The following is a 14795-nucleotide window of genomic DNA, read 5'->3' on the forward strand; positions in this document are numbered from 1 at the left end:
TACAGTATGCTGGAGCACTCATTAACTAAGGGTTTAGATACTCAATTATACACAGTATAATACACTTAATGTTCGAGAAACACTAGAGTTTACTGTACATGACTATAGTACTGTTTCCAGTGAGTGTAGCCTCTGGCTGATGCTGACCAAAAGCAAAACATTCATCTATTTGCAGTTTATCTTCAGGAAAGTCTTAACAGGACAGCCTGAATCTTCCAATAGTGTATGGATGCAGCTTTCATGATGCAAGCTGAGATTGCATCACTCAGCGATGCAATGTCAGACACAATGCACTCAAATGGAGCTAGTGACGTCACTGTGATGGGTAGGGTTAGGTGAGTCCATTAAAAAGCATTGGATGCAGCTCAGATTGCACTGCACTAGGTCTGCAGCCAGACCCCTCTCAAATCTTCTGACGGGGGTCGCTGCTGTTTCAGACCTTCACCTCATCATTTACTCTCATGTTACAGACAGAATAGTATCTGTCTTCTGTTTAACACAAGTGAAGATAGTTTGAAGAATGCTGTTAGCTGGCAATCATCGACTTCTAATAGCAAAGAAAACACTAGAATAGATGTCAATGAGTGCAGCATTCTTCAACATATTTCACTTGAGTAAAGATTGGCAGATCTTTCATTGTTGGGTTATCTGTCTCTTTAACTCAGTGAACACTAGCTAGCTCACTTCACTTATTAGCTAATAGTTGAGTGTACTGTGCTGTGTGGATGTAACACTAGCACAGACTAAAGCATAAGTGTGTTTCCATTACAGTTTTCCACAAAACTTTCACAATATTTTCTGAGTGTTAAAAACTGTTGTGAAATGAAGACATTTCCATTCTAACCATTGTTCTGTGCTAAAGCTCAACATTTGCTGGTCAGACATTAAAAGAGCCCTGGCGCTAGTTCAGTAGATATTACAGTAGGATTACTCATATCAGTGAACACACTCTTATATTTCACATTATAGTCACACAAATGGCCGGGCAATGTGCTTTAAACATGACAGATGCATCAATATTGTTCTATAAAGGCTAAATTGAGTCTGCAGTCTGTAAAACAGATCTTCTCTGTGTTGTTTTGTGTTGTGTTCACACTTATTGTCAGATCAACACACAGATAAAGTAGTTCAGGCATGTTTTGAGTGCATTACAGTGCCGTATCACTACGCTGAAGGATTTGACTTGTGTTAATGCAAGGAGCCGGTGTGATGAACAAAGAGCAGGAGTCAGAGATACAGTTTATTAAAGACAATAGTTTACAGTTTGATCAGCAGAAAACAGCTTCAACACACTCCATGGGGTTCGCAGGCCGCTCTGCGTACAGTCTCAATTTCACAGAAATGATAGAAGAGCGGCACACATGTGGTCAGTGACCAAATCAGATCATCAGGAATTCATACTTCCATTGTTTTCTGACATGATGCTGTTTTCCGCTTCTGCTTCCCACATTGTGCACTTCCTCCTGCGAGTGTCGCAGTCAGAGCTGCATGCAAATGAGGGCCGGCTGAAGCCTCCCCATTGGCCCATTAGCTCTAGATTGACAGCTTCCTTCTCCAGCCAATCAGGCGAGGAGGAAAGCTGACGTCACTCTAATGACGGCCGATACGCACAGGCGAGGACAGAGAAGTGTATAATAATTACCAATCGCTCTTAAATAACAATCTGCAGTGATCACACAACAGTGACAGAGAAGAAGAAAGAGGAGAGACTAAAACTAAACATCAAGCAAAAAATTACCTTAATTAACCCATAACCCAACCATAACCCAACCCTAACCAAACCATAACCTAACCAAGCCTAACCCTAATCTAACCTAATCATAACCCTAACCTAACACTCAAACCCAACCATAAACCAACCCTAACCCTAAATAATGCCTAACCATAACCTAACCCAACAATAAACCTAACTTAACCTTAACCCAATCATAGCCCTAACAAACACACTGACTATAACCTAACCCTAACCCTAACCTAACTCTAAAAACCAAGAATCAAGAGTTTAGAGGGAACTGGGAAAGAGAGAAAGAAAGAAAGAAAGAAAGAAAGAAAGAAAGAAAGAAAGAAAGAAAGAAAGAAAGAAAGAAAGAAAGAAAGAAAAAGAAAGAAAGAAAGAAAGAAAGAAAGAAAGAAAGAAAGAAAGAAAGAAAGAAAGAAAGAAAGAAAGAAAGAAAGAAAGAAAGGAAGAGGTGAGGTCTGTCCTCATTAGTAAAGATGATTACTCCTCTATGTTGTGTATGTCTAACTCTAAACCCTAACCCTGACTGATTATCCTTCATTAACGAACACGTTTAACTATCAAACCTTTAACTATCACTAACTTCCTCCAATATTTACTGATGTTTCATCAATGAGGACCAAAGAGTTTCTCCAAACAAGCAGAGGATTTCCAGCACATAATCTAAAGAACACGAGCAGAAATAAACTAAACATCATCAATAATAAGCTGATTAATATCAATAAACATCTATTAAAGTCCTACTCTAAACTACACTTGTGTCCGTAACTAATCTCTAAATGTCCCAGTCTTGACTAAAGCGCTGTTATTTAGCAAACCCTGCTGTTCAAAATGTCTCCATTAAACCCCTTCAGCTACTGCTTTATGTTTTGGCTCATTTGCAGAAATCCAGCGCTCGCTTGGAGAACAAGTGAAAGAAGAAGAAGAAAGCAGAAAGGTGTGAGCAGCAGCACTAGAAATAATCCTCATCAGATCTGACAAATCCACAGCTGGGCTAAAATCTGTCTGTGGCAGGAGCTCTTATATCTAGCGTATCGGCCCATATAATCCTGCCCCGTCAGCGCCATCTACACCACCCTATCCTATCTGTTAAAGAGAAAACGCCGTCAAAACCGGCCCGCGACGCCCCTGTTATATGCGCTTATCTCACTTAAACCTGCCTAAAGTCCCGTTAGAGCTACGAGCACTGTCTAAACTAGGCTTCCTGTCTTTAGAAAGTATTGCCGCACTACAGTAATGATATGCAGACTTTATCTTTCACTATTACTCCTACAGCTAGAGAAATAAAGCACACCAGTATGCTAATAAATCCATCAGTTTGATTGATTCATCTGTGACTATTTCCCTTAATATGACTATTTACTCTACAGTCGGTGCTAACCCAGTTCATATAAAACACGACGTCCTGTCTAAACGTCAATCAACCTGCTTTCCTTATTTCAACGATTAATGCTGTCCTGCCGCAGACACATTCTGCCCCAGCTGAGGATTAGCGCTAACACTCAATCTCCGGCGTCGCCTGTGCGCACCGGCCGCCATTAGACTGACATCAGCTTCCTTCCTCACCTGATTGGCTGGAGGAGGAGCTGTCGGTCTAGAGCTGGTGGACCAATGGGGACGCTTCAACCGGCCCTCATTTACATGCAGCTCTGACTGCAACCCTCGCAGGAGGAAGTGCAGAATTTGAGAAGCAGAAGCGGAAAACAACAAATGACAAACATCAAACATGGAAGAATGAAACCGTTTCCTGCTGCTGATGGCCTCTACTTCATGCTGAACCACTTGTGCTCCAAAATCTCCTCTAACACAGGTCCTTTATCAGGCCGGTAACTGATCATCCAGTGTAACAGATCCTTGCACTCTGTGGAAATGTTAAAGACAGAACATGTTAGTCAGAGATGCTCCTGATGACGATACGACACAGAGGTTTATTCAGTCGTCTGGTGAAATTCTTGATTCTGATTGGCTGGGATAAAATCATTAATCCACAGTTTCAGTCAGTTATGATCAGTTCTAGATGAATATGAGCATATAAAACTCATTTACAGCTTTCACAATCATAATAAAGGTGGAAATAAACAATACAACACATGATGTTTGACTCTGATGTTACAGTGAGTGCATTCACTGAGCGCTTCAGTCACTGTTGAACTCTGTGCATGAGGGTACGCTATAGTTAATGACATATGCACTGTGATGAGCTTTATATTCAGAGTTCATTGTGAAATAAACATAGGGAAATGTTCATTAAGAGTTACATGTTCACTGGAGGAAACAGCTGTGATGATGAGAGGAGTGTTGAGGAAACTGTAGATACATGGGAAACCGACTGCTCCTCCATGACCCATTGGGGTACAAGTGATACAAGTTTTCTACAGCAAAGAACTGCAAATATGCAGATATTATACAATCTATGGATAAACACAGCTTCTGCTCTCTCCACACGGCTGTGCTTTACTGATCAAATGACTAATTAGTTGAAAACAGAGGAGCTGAAGTTTGCTGCTGCTTTCTTATCAAATGTAAAGGGGACTGAGCTGATAATATAGTAGTGGACCAGGGGTGACCAACCCTGTTCCTGGAGTTTGACCTTCCTGCAGATTTCAGTTGCAACCCATATTAAACACACCTGCCTGTAATTATCAAGTGCTGTTCAGGTCCTTATTAATTGATTCAGGTGTGTTTGATCAGGGTTGGAGCTGAACTCTTTAGGAAGGTCGATCTCCAGGAGCAGGGTTGAGCATCCCTGTAGTGGATCATTCATGAGCTAATCACAAAACCTTTAGGGGGACTGAGTGAAAATAAGAGGCCTAGCGGCGCCCGTGAGCTGCACCGTGTGTAGTGTTGTTTTCTCACCTGCTGACAGACTGGGATGAAATCGTCGACGTCTATAATTGGAGATACTGGTATATCCGTTGACCATCCTTGACAGCGCTCCTCTAACAGCCAAGACATGCCTTCTAACAGCATGAGTAATGATTCTGTAGCGTTCCCCCTCCTGTAAACGGTATCTCGTTACTCCTGCAAGAGAGATCTTCATGTCAGTAATTCACAATATCTTTGCCCTCCTGACATCAGCATACATACACAGGAGGATACAGATGAAGGGTCAGTTCACCCAAAAATGTCATTCTGTTATTAATAACTCAGCCTAAACCCCTGAGACCTTCATTCAGCTTCTGAACACAAATGAAGATGTTTTAGTAAAAACACGAGAGAGAGAGAGAGAGAGAGAGTCTTTATCTTAGCTTTATGTGGAAATGAAAGTGTTCTCAGAGTCTGATAAAGCTCTGATTGATCCACTGAAGGCATATGGCCTGTTTTGAGGATGCTTTGGGTCCATTTATAGACCCTTGCTGTCTATGGAGACTCAAAGAGCTCTCAGATTTCATCTAAAACATCTTCATTTGTGTTCAGGGTTCAGGACGACATGAGAGTTATTCATTACTAAAACTAAAAAGCCAACTCACCCAGATAGGGGGATCTCCAGCAGTTGTCTGGAATATGAGTACTGTTGCCGAAATCTATCAGCTTGAGCTGCAGGGTCTTTGGATTGACCAGGATGTTTTCTAGATGCATGGACCCATGGTATACGGCATGCTCAATGCAGCGCTGTGCAGCAATAATGAGCTGCATGAGCAGCGGCCGGGCAACACTCTCGCTCAGGCGGCCATTGTTCTTCCTGATGAACTTCCCCAAGGTTATGTACGAGGGCACGTACTCCATGACCAGGTAGTTTTTGCTTCCCTCCATGGCGAACTCGTACAGCTCTGTGATGTGCGGGCAGAGCGGAGGTTTCTTGAGTTTCATCAGACTAAATACTTCTGGGATCACATATTCAGGATATCCAGCCTAGAGAGAAATCAAGTCAGGAAAAGGTTAGATGTGATGTCTCATATATTAATGACATTGTAATGTGTCTATAGCTGTGTTTCCATCCAAAGATGCAGATTAAACTCATGTGCAGAACTGGCAGATCATATAAAAGAATAAAGCAGCGTTTCCATCAATGAGTCCACGAGAACTAAATCATCACTGAATTATAAACTGGCGGCAAATATCAGTCAGAGAAATGAGTTTCGCCTCAGAAGACCAAGACTAAACACAATGAGCGCGGTGAATGCGGTGGCTTTTAGAGACGCGAGCGCAGACAGATGCTCAAGACAGTTCTGGAGGGAATAACAATAGAAGAAGAAGAATACTGAAGCACTGTGATGACGGACTGACGGAGGACTGAGAGGCCTTCTACAATCAGCACAACAACATTTCACATCTGACCCACTGGAGAGCTGCAGACCAACATTAATGAGGCAAACACCCTGAACACACATTGATATCCTCACATGACCTCTTCTGACACAATCACATGACTTGTTTAATCTGCATGCTGGAGTTTATCAGGTAAAAATGGTCCTGATGTAGCTGATGCGCATCTTTTCTTCTGGAATAAAGTTTATCCCAGTAAGTTCTGCGCATGACAACATGTTTGTGCATCTTGCTGTTTTCAGCATTGTTTATGTGAGAATCCTACATGTGCATGAAACAGGTGGATGGAAACAGAGCTATGTTCACATGTTAACTCAAACCCTGGACCACTACACCAGTCTTCTGTCATGCGGGTTTATTTTTAGGAAAACTCTCAATTCTGACTTTAATTCAAGATTTAGTTTCAGTATATGTTTGTGCATTTCTTATCGATGTGGTATTATTATCATATGTAGTTGACATGGAAATGTGCGGGACTTAGTTGAAGTTATTCACTTTAAAGCTGATTTTCTCAATATTCAGATGTTTTTCTCCTTCCAGATGGTCAAACAGCCGCATCTCCATCAAATATTGTTCTAACAAAGCAAACATTACTGAAAAGCTTCTTTATTGATCTTTCAGATGATCCACAAATCTCAGTTTCAGACATTATGACTGGTGTTGTGCTCCACAGTTCATCTACAAAAGCTGATAACCCCCAATATTAGAAATGTCCAGAAACTCTTTAATATTCAGTCAAAACAGGATTTCTGGAAATGACTAAACACGTCCAGTTTCAGTCTTTTCCATAAAGCGTGTTGTTTACACTTGCACCCTTCAATACACAACATGAAAACATGACTAAACATGGAGTTCATCACTTCTCTTCAGATATTTCCAGTAGAGTACGCAAACTTACCAAGTAGTGTCTCTCTCCATGATACTCCTCATTCAAAATTTTTATGGCAACCTGCAAAGAAAGCATAAAGTCAAAACTTATTCAACCAGAGAGATGTCTGATCACACACACACACACACACACACACACACACACACACACACACACTCTCTCTCTCTCTCTCTCTCTGCTGTCCATGTGCAGCACGTGTCCTCTGTCTCTGTGTGTCCAGCTGCTTTAATATCAGAGTCCTGCTGTCAAATCTGTGAAGTTATTCTAAAACTGCAGAAAGTGTGTGTAAATAAGTGAACGTTACCTTCTGGCCATCAGATTTCCGTGTAGCCACATAGACAGTGCCTTCATGCCCCCGTCCCAGCTTCTCTCCAAGCACATATCTGTCAAGTAAAGATCCTGGAGAAAAACACACACATTTATGACATTTGCTCACTCCTGTGACTCTTCTGCTCTAATCTAATCATGAGAAAATTCTGTAAAACTCTGAACAAGAATACAAAACCCTGCAGATTAGACAGAAAACATGACGGCAGAAGACAAACCTGAGCTGATGTCTTTAGCTGAGCTGCTGTCTTTAGCTGAGCTGCTGTCTTTAGCTGAGCTGCTGTCTTTAGCTGAGCTGCTGTCTTTAGCTGAGCTGCTGTCTTTAGCTGAGCTGCTGTCTTTAGCTGAGCTGCTGTCTTTAGCTGAGCTGCTGTCTTTAGCTGAGCTGCTGTCTTTAGCTGAGCTGCTGTCTTTAGCTGAGCTGCTGTCTTTAGCTGAGCTGCTGTCTTTAGCTGATCTGCTGTCTTTAGCTGAGCTGCTGTCTTTAGCTGAGCTGCTGTCTTTAGCTGCAGTTTTCCCGCCACTGCTGCTGCCGCCATGTTGGATCTGGGCTGTTTTCACTCGTTTTGCAGCAGCTGTGTCCTGATCCAGACATCCAGCCTTCCTCTTCTGTGCTCTTGGAGCTTCTGTGGATTCCAGTCAACAATGCATTATTAATGATCAGTTCTTTCATTGATTGGCATTTATTGTATTTGGGGATCTGTTCAAATGGCAGCAGTGCTACTAGTTTCCAGATGATTTGTCATGAAGCTCTACTGAGAAATACTTTGCACAATACTGCATCGTTCACAGGTCTAAAGGCACATTATGTGAGACTTTTATTATCAAAATCTCCAAAATCCACTAGAGAAGTGATTCATGAATGATCTCGCAGTGCATTATGGGATAGATTAGTGTCCACTGGATGCACACTTGTATTTGAAATGTATTTGACTGCACAGAGCAGCATTATAACAGAATATAAATAGAAATGAAATGTATTTAGTCTGATAAAACAGCACACGTGATCACGAGCTGAAGAACCAGACGTGCTGGACTGTGGCATAATAAAAGCTCTGCTGCTTTGTGTCGTCGTGCACTTATGCTGACAAATATACACTCATACAACTGTAGAAGAGTGACGGGAGACTGACCTGAGCGGCTGTTCTCATCGCTGGACCTCTCTGCAGTTCTGATGCATTTCCGCAGAGCGTATGGTTTGACTCCATCACTCTGCAAATCATCATCCGCTTTCCTCTTCACTCCTCTTCCTCCTGATGTGGATTACAGTCAATAATGAATTATTAATAATCAGTTATTTCAATATTGGCATTTATTTTACTCTGGGATTTAACAAATGGCAGCAGTGCTAATAGTTTTCCAGTCATTAAGAGTGGACTGACCTGAGCTGGACGCCTCTGTGTCGGCGTCTACTCTTGTGTTCTCCAGCTCTGCAGCTTTGATGCGTTTCCGGTGGGCAGATGGTTTGACTCCACCAGAAACACTCTGAAAAGCATCATCTGCTTTCCGCTTCTCTCCTCTTCCTCCTGATGTGGATGACAACACAATGAACAATACACTCTTCAGAATATGAAGATTGAGAAAATCCCCTTTAAAGTGGCCAAATTAAGTTCAAATCAACATCTGAGTTCTGACATGTTTACAGCAGAAAGTGTTGAACTTGATGGAGCATGATCATAATATAATATTGTATTGATTTTGGCCATAATAGATAAATCAATCACTTTGATCCAGACACTGTATTGTTGCCTAGTGGCCAAACTCTCCGCATGCTCACTGGATTTAGCAGCTAACTGAGTGAAACACTTTGCACCCTGCTTCATGTTTCAGAATCTTCAGTGGTGATAAATGTATGGTGCTGAAGCTGTACAAGTGTTGATGGAGACACACCTGAGCTGGTTTTCTCTTGATAGCTGCTCATCTCTGTGTCTCTTGTGTTCTCCAGTTCTGTAACTCTGATGCGTTTCCGCAGAGCGTATGGTTTAACTCCATCACTCTGTAAATCATCATCTGCTTTCCTCTTCACTCCTCTTCCTCCTGATGTGGATTACAGTCAATAATGAATTATTAATAATCGATTATTTCAATAATGGCATTTATTTTACTCTGGGATTTAACAAATGGCAGCAGTGCTCCAGTTTTCCAGTATTTCTCCAGTCATTAAGAGTGGACTGACCTGAGCTGGACGCCTCTGTGTCGGCGTCTACTCTTGTGTTCTCCAGCTCTGTAACTCTGATGCGTTTCCGCAGAGCGTATGGTTTGACTCCACCAGAAACACTCTGCAAATCATCATCTGCTTTCCTCTTCACTCCTCTTCCTCCTGATGTGGATGACAACACAATGAACAATACACTCTTTAATTAATCAATCATGTTTGTTTATTGTCATTAATTCATTCCAGATTTCTGTTGCAATCTCGAAAAATATAAAGATTGGGAAAATCCCCTTTAAAGTGGCCAAATTAAGTTCAAATCAACATCTGAGTTCTGACATGTTTACAGTAGAAAGTGTTGATCTTGATGGAGCATGATCATACTATAATATTGTATTGATTTTGGCCATAATAGATAAATCAATCACTTTGATCCAGACACTGTATTGTTGCCTAGTGGCCAAACTCTCCGCATGCTCACTGGATTTAGCAGCTAACTGAGTGAAACACTTTGCACCCTGCTTCATGTTTCAGAATCTTCAGTGGTGATAAATGTATGGTGCTGAAGCTGTACAAGTGTTGATGGAGACACACCTGAGCTGGTTTTCTCTTGATAGCTGCTCATCTCTGTGTCTCTTGTGTTCTCCAGTTCTGTAACTCTGATGCGTTTCCGCAGAGTATATGGTTTATTATCCGCTTTCCTCTTCTCTCCTCTTCGTCCAACTGTGGATTAAAACAACGAACATTAAACTCTTAATCTAAATCATGATTTTTATTGTCATTATTTCATAAAAAATCCCAACACTGAGCAAATCACCTTTTAAATTGTCAAATTAAGTTCTTAGCGGTGCAGATTATAATTATCAAACACTGAGTTTTTATACATTTACAGCAGCAGGTCTGTAGATCATCTTCAGGAAACATGAACATAATATTCTCCTGCTTTTGTCATATTTGTTATGTAGTAAGGGCATCACGGTGGCGCAATGGGTAGCACAATCACCTTACGGCAAGAAGGTTGCTGGTTCAAGCCTCGGCTGGGTCAGTAGACATTTCTGTGTGGAGTTTGCATGTTCTCAACTGTGTTGGTGTGGGTTTCCTCCGGGTGCTCCGGTTTCCCCCACAGTCCAAACCCATACGCTATAGAGGACATTGCTCTTCAGTGTTTGAACTCTCAGTAATGATTAAATCGCACTGAACTGAGCTAAACTGAACTGAACTGAACTTAAACACTAAAAACTGAACTACACTGTTCCGGTTACTATGACCATTTATGTGAAGCTGCTTTGACACAATCTACATTGTAAAAGCGCTATACAAATAAAGCTGAATTGAATTGAAATAAGTAGGCTAAATTGTCCGTAGTGTATGAGTGTGTGTGTGAATGAGATGTTTGGATGGATGTTTCCCAGCGATGGGTTGCAACTGGAAGGGCATTTGCTGTGTAAAACATATGCTGGATAACTTGGTGGTTCATTCCACTGTGGCAACCCCAGATTAATAAAGAGACTAACCCGAAAAGAAAATGAATAAGTGAATAATTGTCATGTAGTTGGACTGTAGTTTGGCAGACCTGGATCCTGACTGAGTCACATTTTTTCTTGTTTGCATAATTGAATTATCATTCAATATTAGTACAGTATAGCTGTTTGTGTATTAAAATGAACATTTTCACCATTATACATTATAAATCAGGCCCGTATCCAGTGGGCGATCAGGTGGTTTGAAAGACCCACTCCCCACTAGTAAAAGGTCCAATATTATTCCAAACATTTGTTTTATTTATATGAGCTCATTTATTCTATTTTGTCTGCTATGTCATCATAAAGTGTGAAAATAACCCAACAAGACTTCCAGTGAATCCAACCAACTATTTGTCATGAGTCCAACATCCAGCTGTGCAAGAAAACTTACTATATAACAACAGTGAAGTCATCTTTCACTACAAGTAACCCAACGTTTATTCTGAATCTTGGACAAAAATACCAATAAAAAGGTTTGAAGCCAAAAGCAGCCGGTGTTAAAGTTACAATAATACTTATTAGGTTATTTTTGTTATCCACGAACTTTCAAAAAGTTAAGCTCTACATGATCAATATTGTTAATTTTTATTATTCAGAAGGCCAAATTCTGACTAAGGAAAGTTGAATGTGCTGGCTAGTTTATTATTTTCCCAATAAAATAAAATAGACTACCGTTTTTTTTCATCTACAGGCCTGTTTATCATTATATATTCGTTAGGAAGAGTTTGACTTTGACTCAAGTAAGAGTTAGTAGGTTATCTGCATTTTACTCTGTTGTTTTATAGTATTAAATAGACTGATGTCGTTCACTAAACACTGAATCTGCATTTATATTCACTATGCTCTGAAAACACCTCTGTGTACCGTCAGGTTATCGAGTTATGATCGCCATATTTCGGCTAAACAGCACCGCCGGGATAACAGACACCTTAATGTACACACAAACGGGTTAAAGCGACCGTTAGACGGGCTCACGGCAGTGTATGATTGTATGGTTATATTTATTAATCCAAAATAAGTACACAAGTTATTTTAGAGTGTAAACATAGAGTTTTAGTATCAAAGATCTGACATTTAAAAATGGAAATAGGAAACAAATAGGAAACACATGTGTCTGGACTTACCCGTCACAGTCTTACAACTTTCCATTTCCGCTAGAATCTCCAAAGGTCTTGTAGACATCGTCTGAAATCGTTCAACCGTCAAAGTCTTACAACTTTCCATTTCCGCTAGAATCTCGAAAGGTCTTGTAGACATCGTCTGAAATCGTTCAACTGTTTTGCTCGATGTATTTATCGACCGAGAGCAACTTTCACAATCAACCTTCATTTCTTGTTCCAGCAGATTACTGAAGCTGAGTTTGCGCGCGTCAGCAGACCCTCTACAACCGTTAGAACGCGTTCTGCTGTTGCCAAGCAACGAGTCGTCTTTCGCGAGGGTCTGTGACCTTTACCCTATAAAACAGCGCGTATCATATTTAATACTCAAGTTTATAAGATCTGTATATTATAAACCTGATCACTCTTTTGATTGAAAGCCTGCTGTATATTGATAGATACGTGTATTTTGCCCTCTTGTGGATTTTCATGACACTGCAGCCAGTGGAAGGGCTTTTTTGACCTTTCCAAAATGGCCGCTCATTGAATTGCTCGCAGGCGTTTTGGCTGGAAACAGTTCGCTAATTTCCAGATGTTATAGTAAAAAAAATTTAAATGCTACCAATTTTATTAAATAAAGCTTTCTTTAATTGAAACAAAGCAGAATTACTTTAAAATATTTTTTTTATGTTACAAATAAATTGTGTTGAAAATGCAGGTATCAGATTTGACCCAACAGGTGTAAAAGGTGCATTATTCATTCACAAACAGTCATGTCAGATTTGTGTAATGTCATCTTTATCCTACCTGCTACAATGCAAACATGCAGTATTTGGATGATTGAATGAATGTAATTAGTGAAATACAAATCCACATTGAAATAACACTGAATAACTGAGATTAACCAGTGTGATAAGTTTCATACATTAGCTGCATGTGCTATTCTACTAAGCTGTACAAAATAAGACCCTATATCTACTCAATTAAATTGAGATAACAGATTAAGCAAAATTATTAATTCAATGAATTCAACAAGTATGGATTGCGTAAAAATTGATTAAATTTAGCTCAAATTAGTGGAGCCTGTTCAGCAGCATGGAGCCACTAAACAGGTTAACAACAATATAATATAATAACAGGATATAATAGAGGAATGAATGTAGCGGAAACAATGCTATCTTTAAAAAAATAATATTGCTTGATTGTGTGGACTTATTAGTCTAGTAATCATCCATTCTGAATGTTGACTGAATTTAAAAATCACTCTTCATTGAAACCATATTTGTGTTTATATTGACTTAATATAATATGCAACTACAAGCAAGAACATTATTATATCAATATTTTTGCTATTCCATCTCCTAACCACACCCCCAAAAACTGCCCACCTGGGATTTCTGTCAGCCCACCCCTCTGTGGTTAGCAAGAACCGGGCCTGGTGGTCAGTAAACCTCTGTGGTCACTTTACTTCAATGCTGTGCTGAAATAGAACACAGTTAACACCAAGTTAACAGTAAAATACCTCTTTAAACACTCAAACAGTCTCTAATACCTCAAAATTAGCATTAGCGTTACAAACACCTTCTGTTAATTCGTATTTATACATTGTGTATGTAATTTTCGGATAACGTGACATAAGAACCTGCAACTAAAGTTACTTGGTGAATTACATGCAATATACAGAAATATATACAACTATCATTTAACTGACAGAATTGGACACTTCAACACTTACCGATAAATTTGTTTGGATGAGACCATGCCAGGTTTAAAATGCGGATGTTCTGCATGGCCTGGTGAAGACCATGTTTGCGAGTCGAGTCAGCTCAGTTTGATGAATCAACTCCCATAAATGAACAAGTCAGATCCCACCTGAAACCGATTGCCTTTTTGTATAATAACGTAACACAACAACATGATTGATTACCGTGTCGTTATACGGTTGAACCACACGCATTTTATACACTAGATATAGTACACCCCTGATTACATGTTGATGAGTATAAGCTTTTGAACATGTGCAATAAAATAAGTCCATGAGCTAATGTGATTCAATCTGACGCGAGTAGACAACCAGAGCAAATCGCAATATTGTGGGTTTTTTTCTTAAGCAGTGAAAATATGGCATATATCTGACTTTAACAATAAGAATACAGTATTTTAAAATGTCCTTTAAATAATTGTGGAGATGTTGACCTCCAGGTGATGACGGGCGCTCATTACTCGTGTCTCCAGCGAGGGCAGCCTTTCCTCGGCAGCTCATTCTGACATTTGCCCCTGATTTTGAAATAGTTTAATGCTAAGATCGTTTTAACAGAAGATGATTGTGAATTTGAAATGCTCGTTTCAGTATTGCTGGATTTAATGAATATTTTGTCTTTTTGAAATGATTTAAGAATAATAGCTAAATTCTAAAAATAAAATTGATTAGATTTTATTACAGACATTTTCTAAGTAATTTCAAAGTAAAAAACAATGCCCCAAAAAACAGGAAATTATTTATTAAATAAAGTCTACATAATAATACTAATGAAATCTACAAGGCCAAAGAATGACTTTTTACAGAGCTGTTCACGAATGAAAATAGTCTAAAAAGTTACTAAAAGGTTTTATTAAAATAAATTAAACCTTAATTATTCAAATTAAAAAGGGACAATGAAGGGAGGATTGTTTTAATATTGTAAAGGTACTCATTTGTTCGTGCATTTAATTTGCAAAGAGTTAATAATAGCGGTGAGTATTTGTCAACATTTTTTATGTAAACATAATTGTCTATGAAAGCCAAATGGTGTGAGCCCTTTGC

At 39.7% G+C, this 14795-nt stretch overlaps 1 protein-coding gene and 1 long non-coding RNA gene across 5 annotated transcripts; one reads left to right on the forward strand and one right to left on the reverse strand.

Annotated features, from left to right (window-relative positions):
- Positions 1 to 1228: 1228 nt before the first annotated feature.
- Positions 1229 to 14567, reverse strand: LOC110438021 (uncharacterized). 4 transcript variants are annotated; one of them, XM_073925634.1, is made up of 12 exons: positions 13381 to 14567; positions 9967 to 10095; positions 9397 to 9540; positions 9111 to 9257; positions 8603 to 8746; positions 8354 to 8473; positions 7439 to 7846; positions 7198 to 7292; positions 6903 to 6953; positions 5209 to 5590; positions 4595 to 4759; positions 1229 to 3599 (listed from the first exon to the last, which is right to left on the reverse strand). In XM_073925634.1, the coding sequence occupies exons 2-12, from the start codon at positions 9995 to 9997 to the stop codon at positions 3502 to 3504; spliced, it is 1785 nt and encodes a 594-aa protein (XP_073781735.1). In that variant the 5' UTR covers positions 9998 to 10095; positions 13381 to 14567; the 3' UTR covers positions 1229 to 3501. The 4 variants fall into 4 exon arrangements, with proteins under 4 accessions (XP_073781735.1, XP_073781736.1, XP_073781733.1 ...); XM_073925635.1 differs by lacking the exon at positions 13381 to 14567 and adding an exon at positions 12020 to 12224; XM_073925632.1 differs by lacking the exons at positions 8603 to 8746; positions 13381 to 14567 and adding an exon at positions 12020 to 12314.
- LOC141378116 (uncharacterized) lies at positions 9142 to 12245 on the forward strand. The gene is made up of 3 exons (XR_012391841.1): positions 9142 to 10350; positions 11517 to 12064; positions 12140 to 12245. It is a non-coding gene; the product is annotated as an uncharacterized lncRNA (long non-coding RNA).
- Positions 14568 to 14795: the final 228 nt, after the last annotated feature.

Source organism: Danio rerio, chromosome 16, assembly GCF_049306965.1.
Source record: "Danio rerio strain Tuebingen ecotype United States chromosome 16, GRCz12tu, whole genome shotgun sequence".
Classification (NCBI taxonomy): Eukaryota; Metazoa; Chordata; class Actinopteri; order Cypriniformes; family Danionidae; genus Danio; species Danio rerio.

Coding starts and splice junctions, on each gene's coding strand:
- LOC110438021 (XM_073925635.1), bottom strand. CDS start 12,224: ATGAAGGTTGATTGTGAAAGTTGCTCTCGGTCGATAAATACATCGAGC. Junction 10,096..12,019: donor AAGTTGTAAGACTGTGACGG/GTAAGTCCAGAC, acceptor TTTAATCCACAG/TTGGACGAAGAGGAGAGAAG. Junction 8,474..8,602: donor CACAGAGGCGTCCAGCTCAG/GTCAGTCCACTC, acceptor AATCCACATCAG/GAGGAAGAGGAGTGAAGAGG.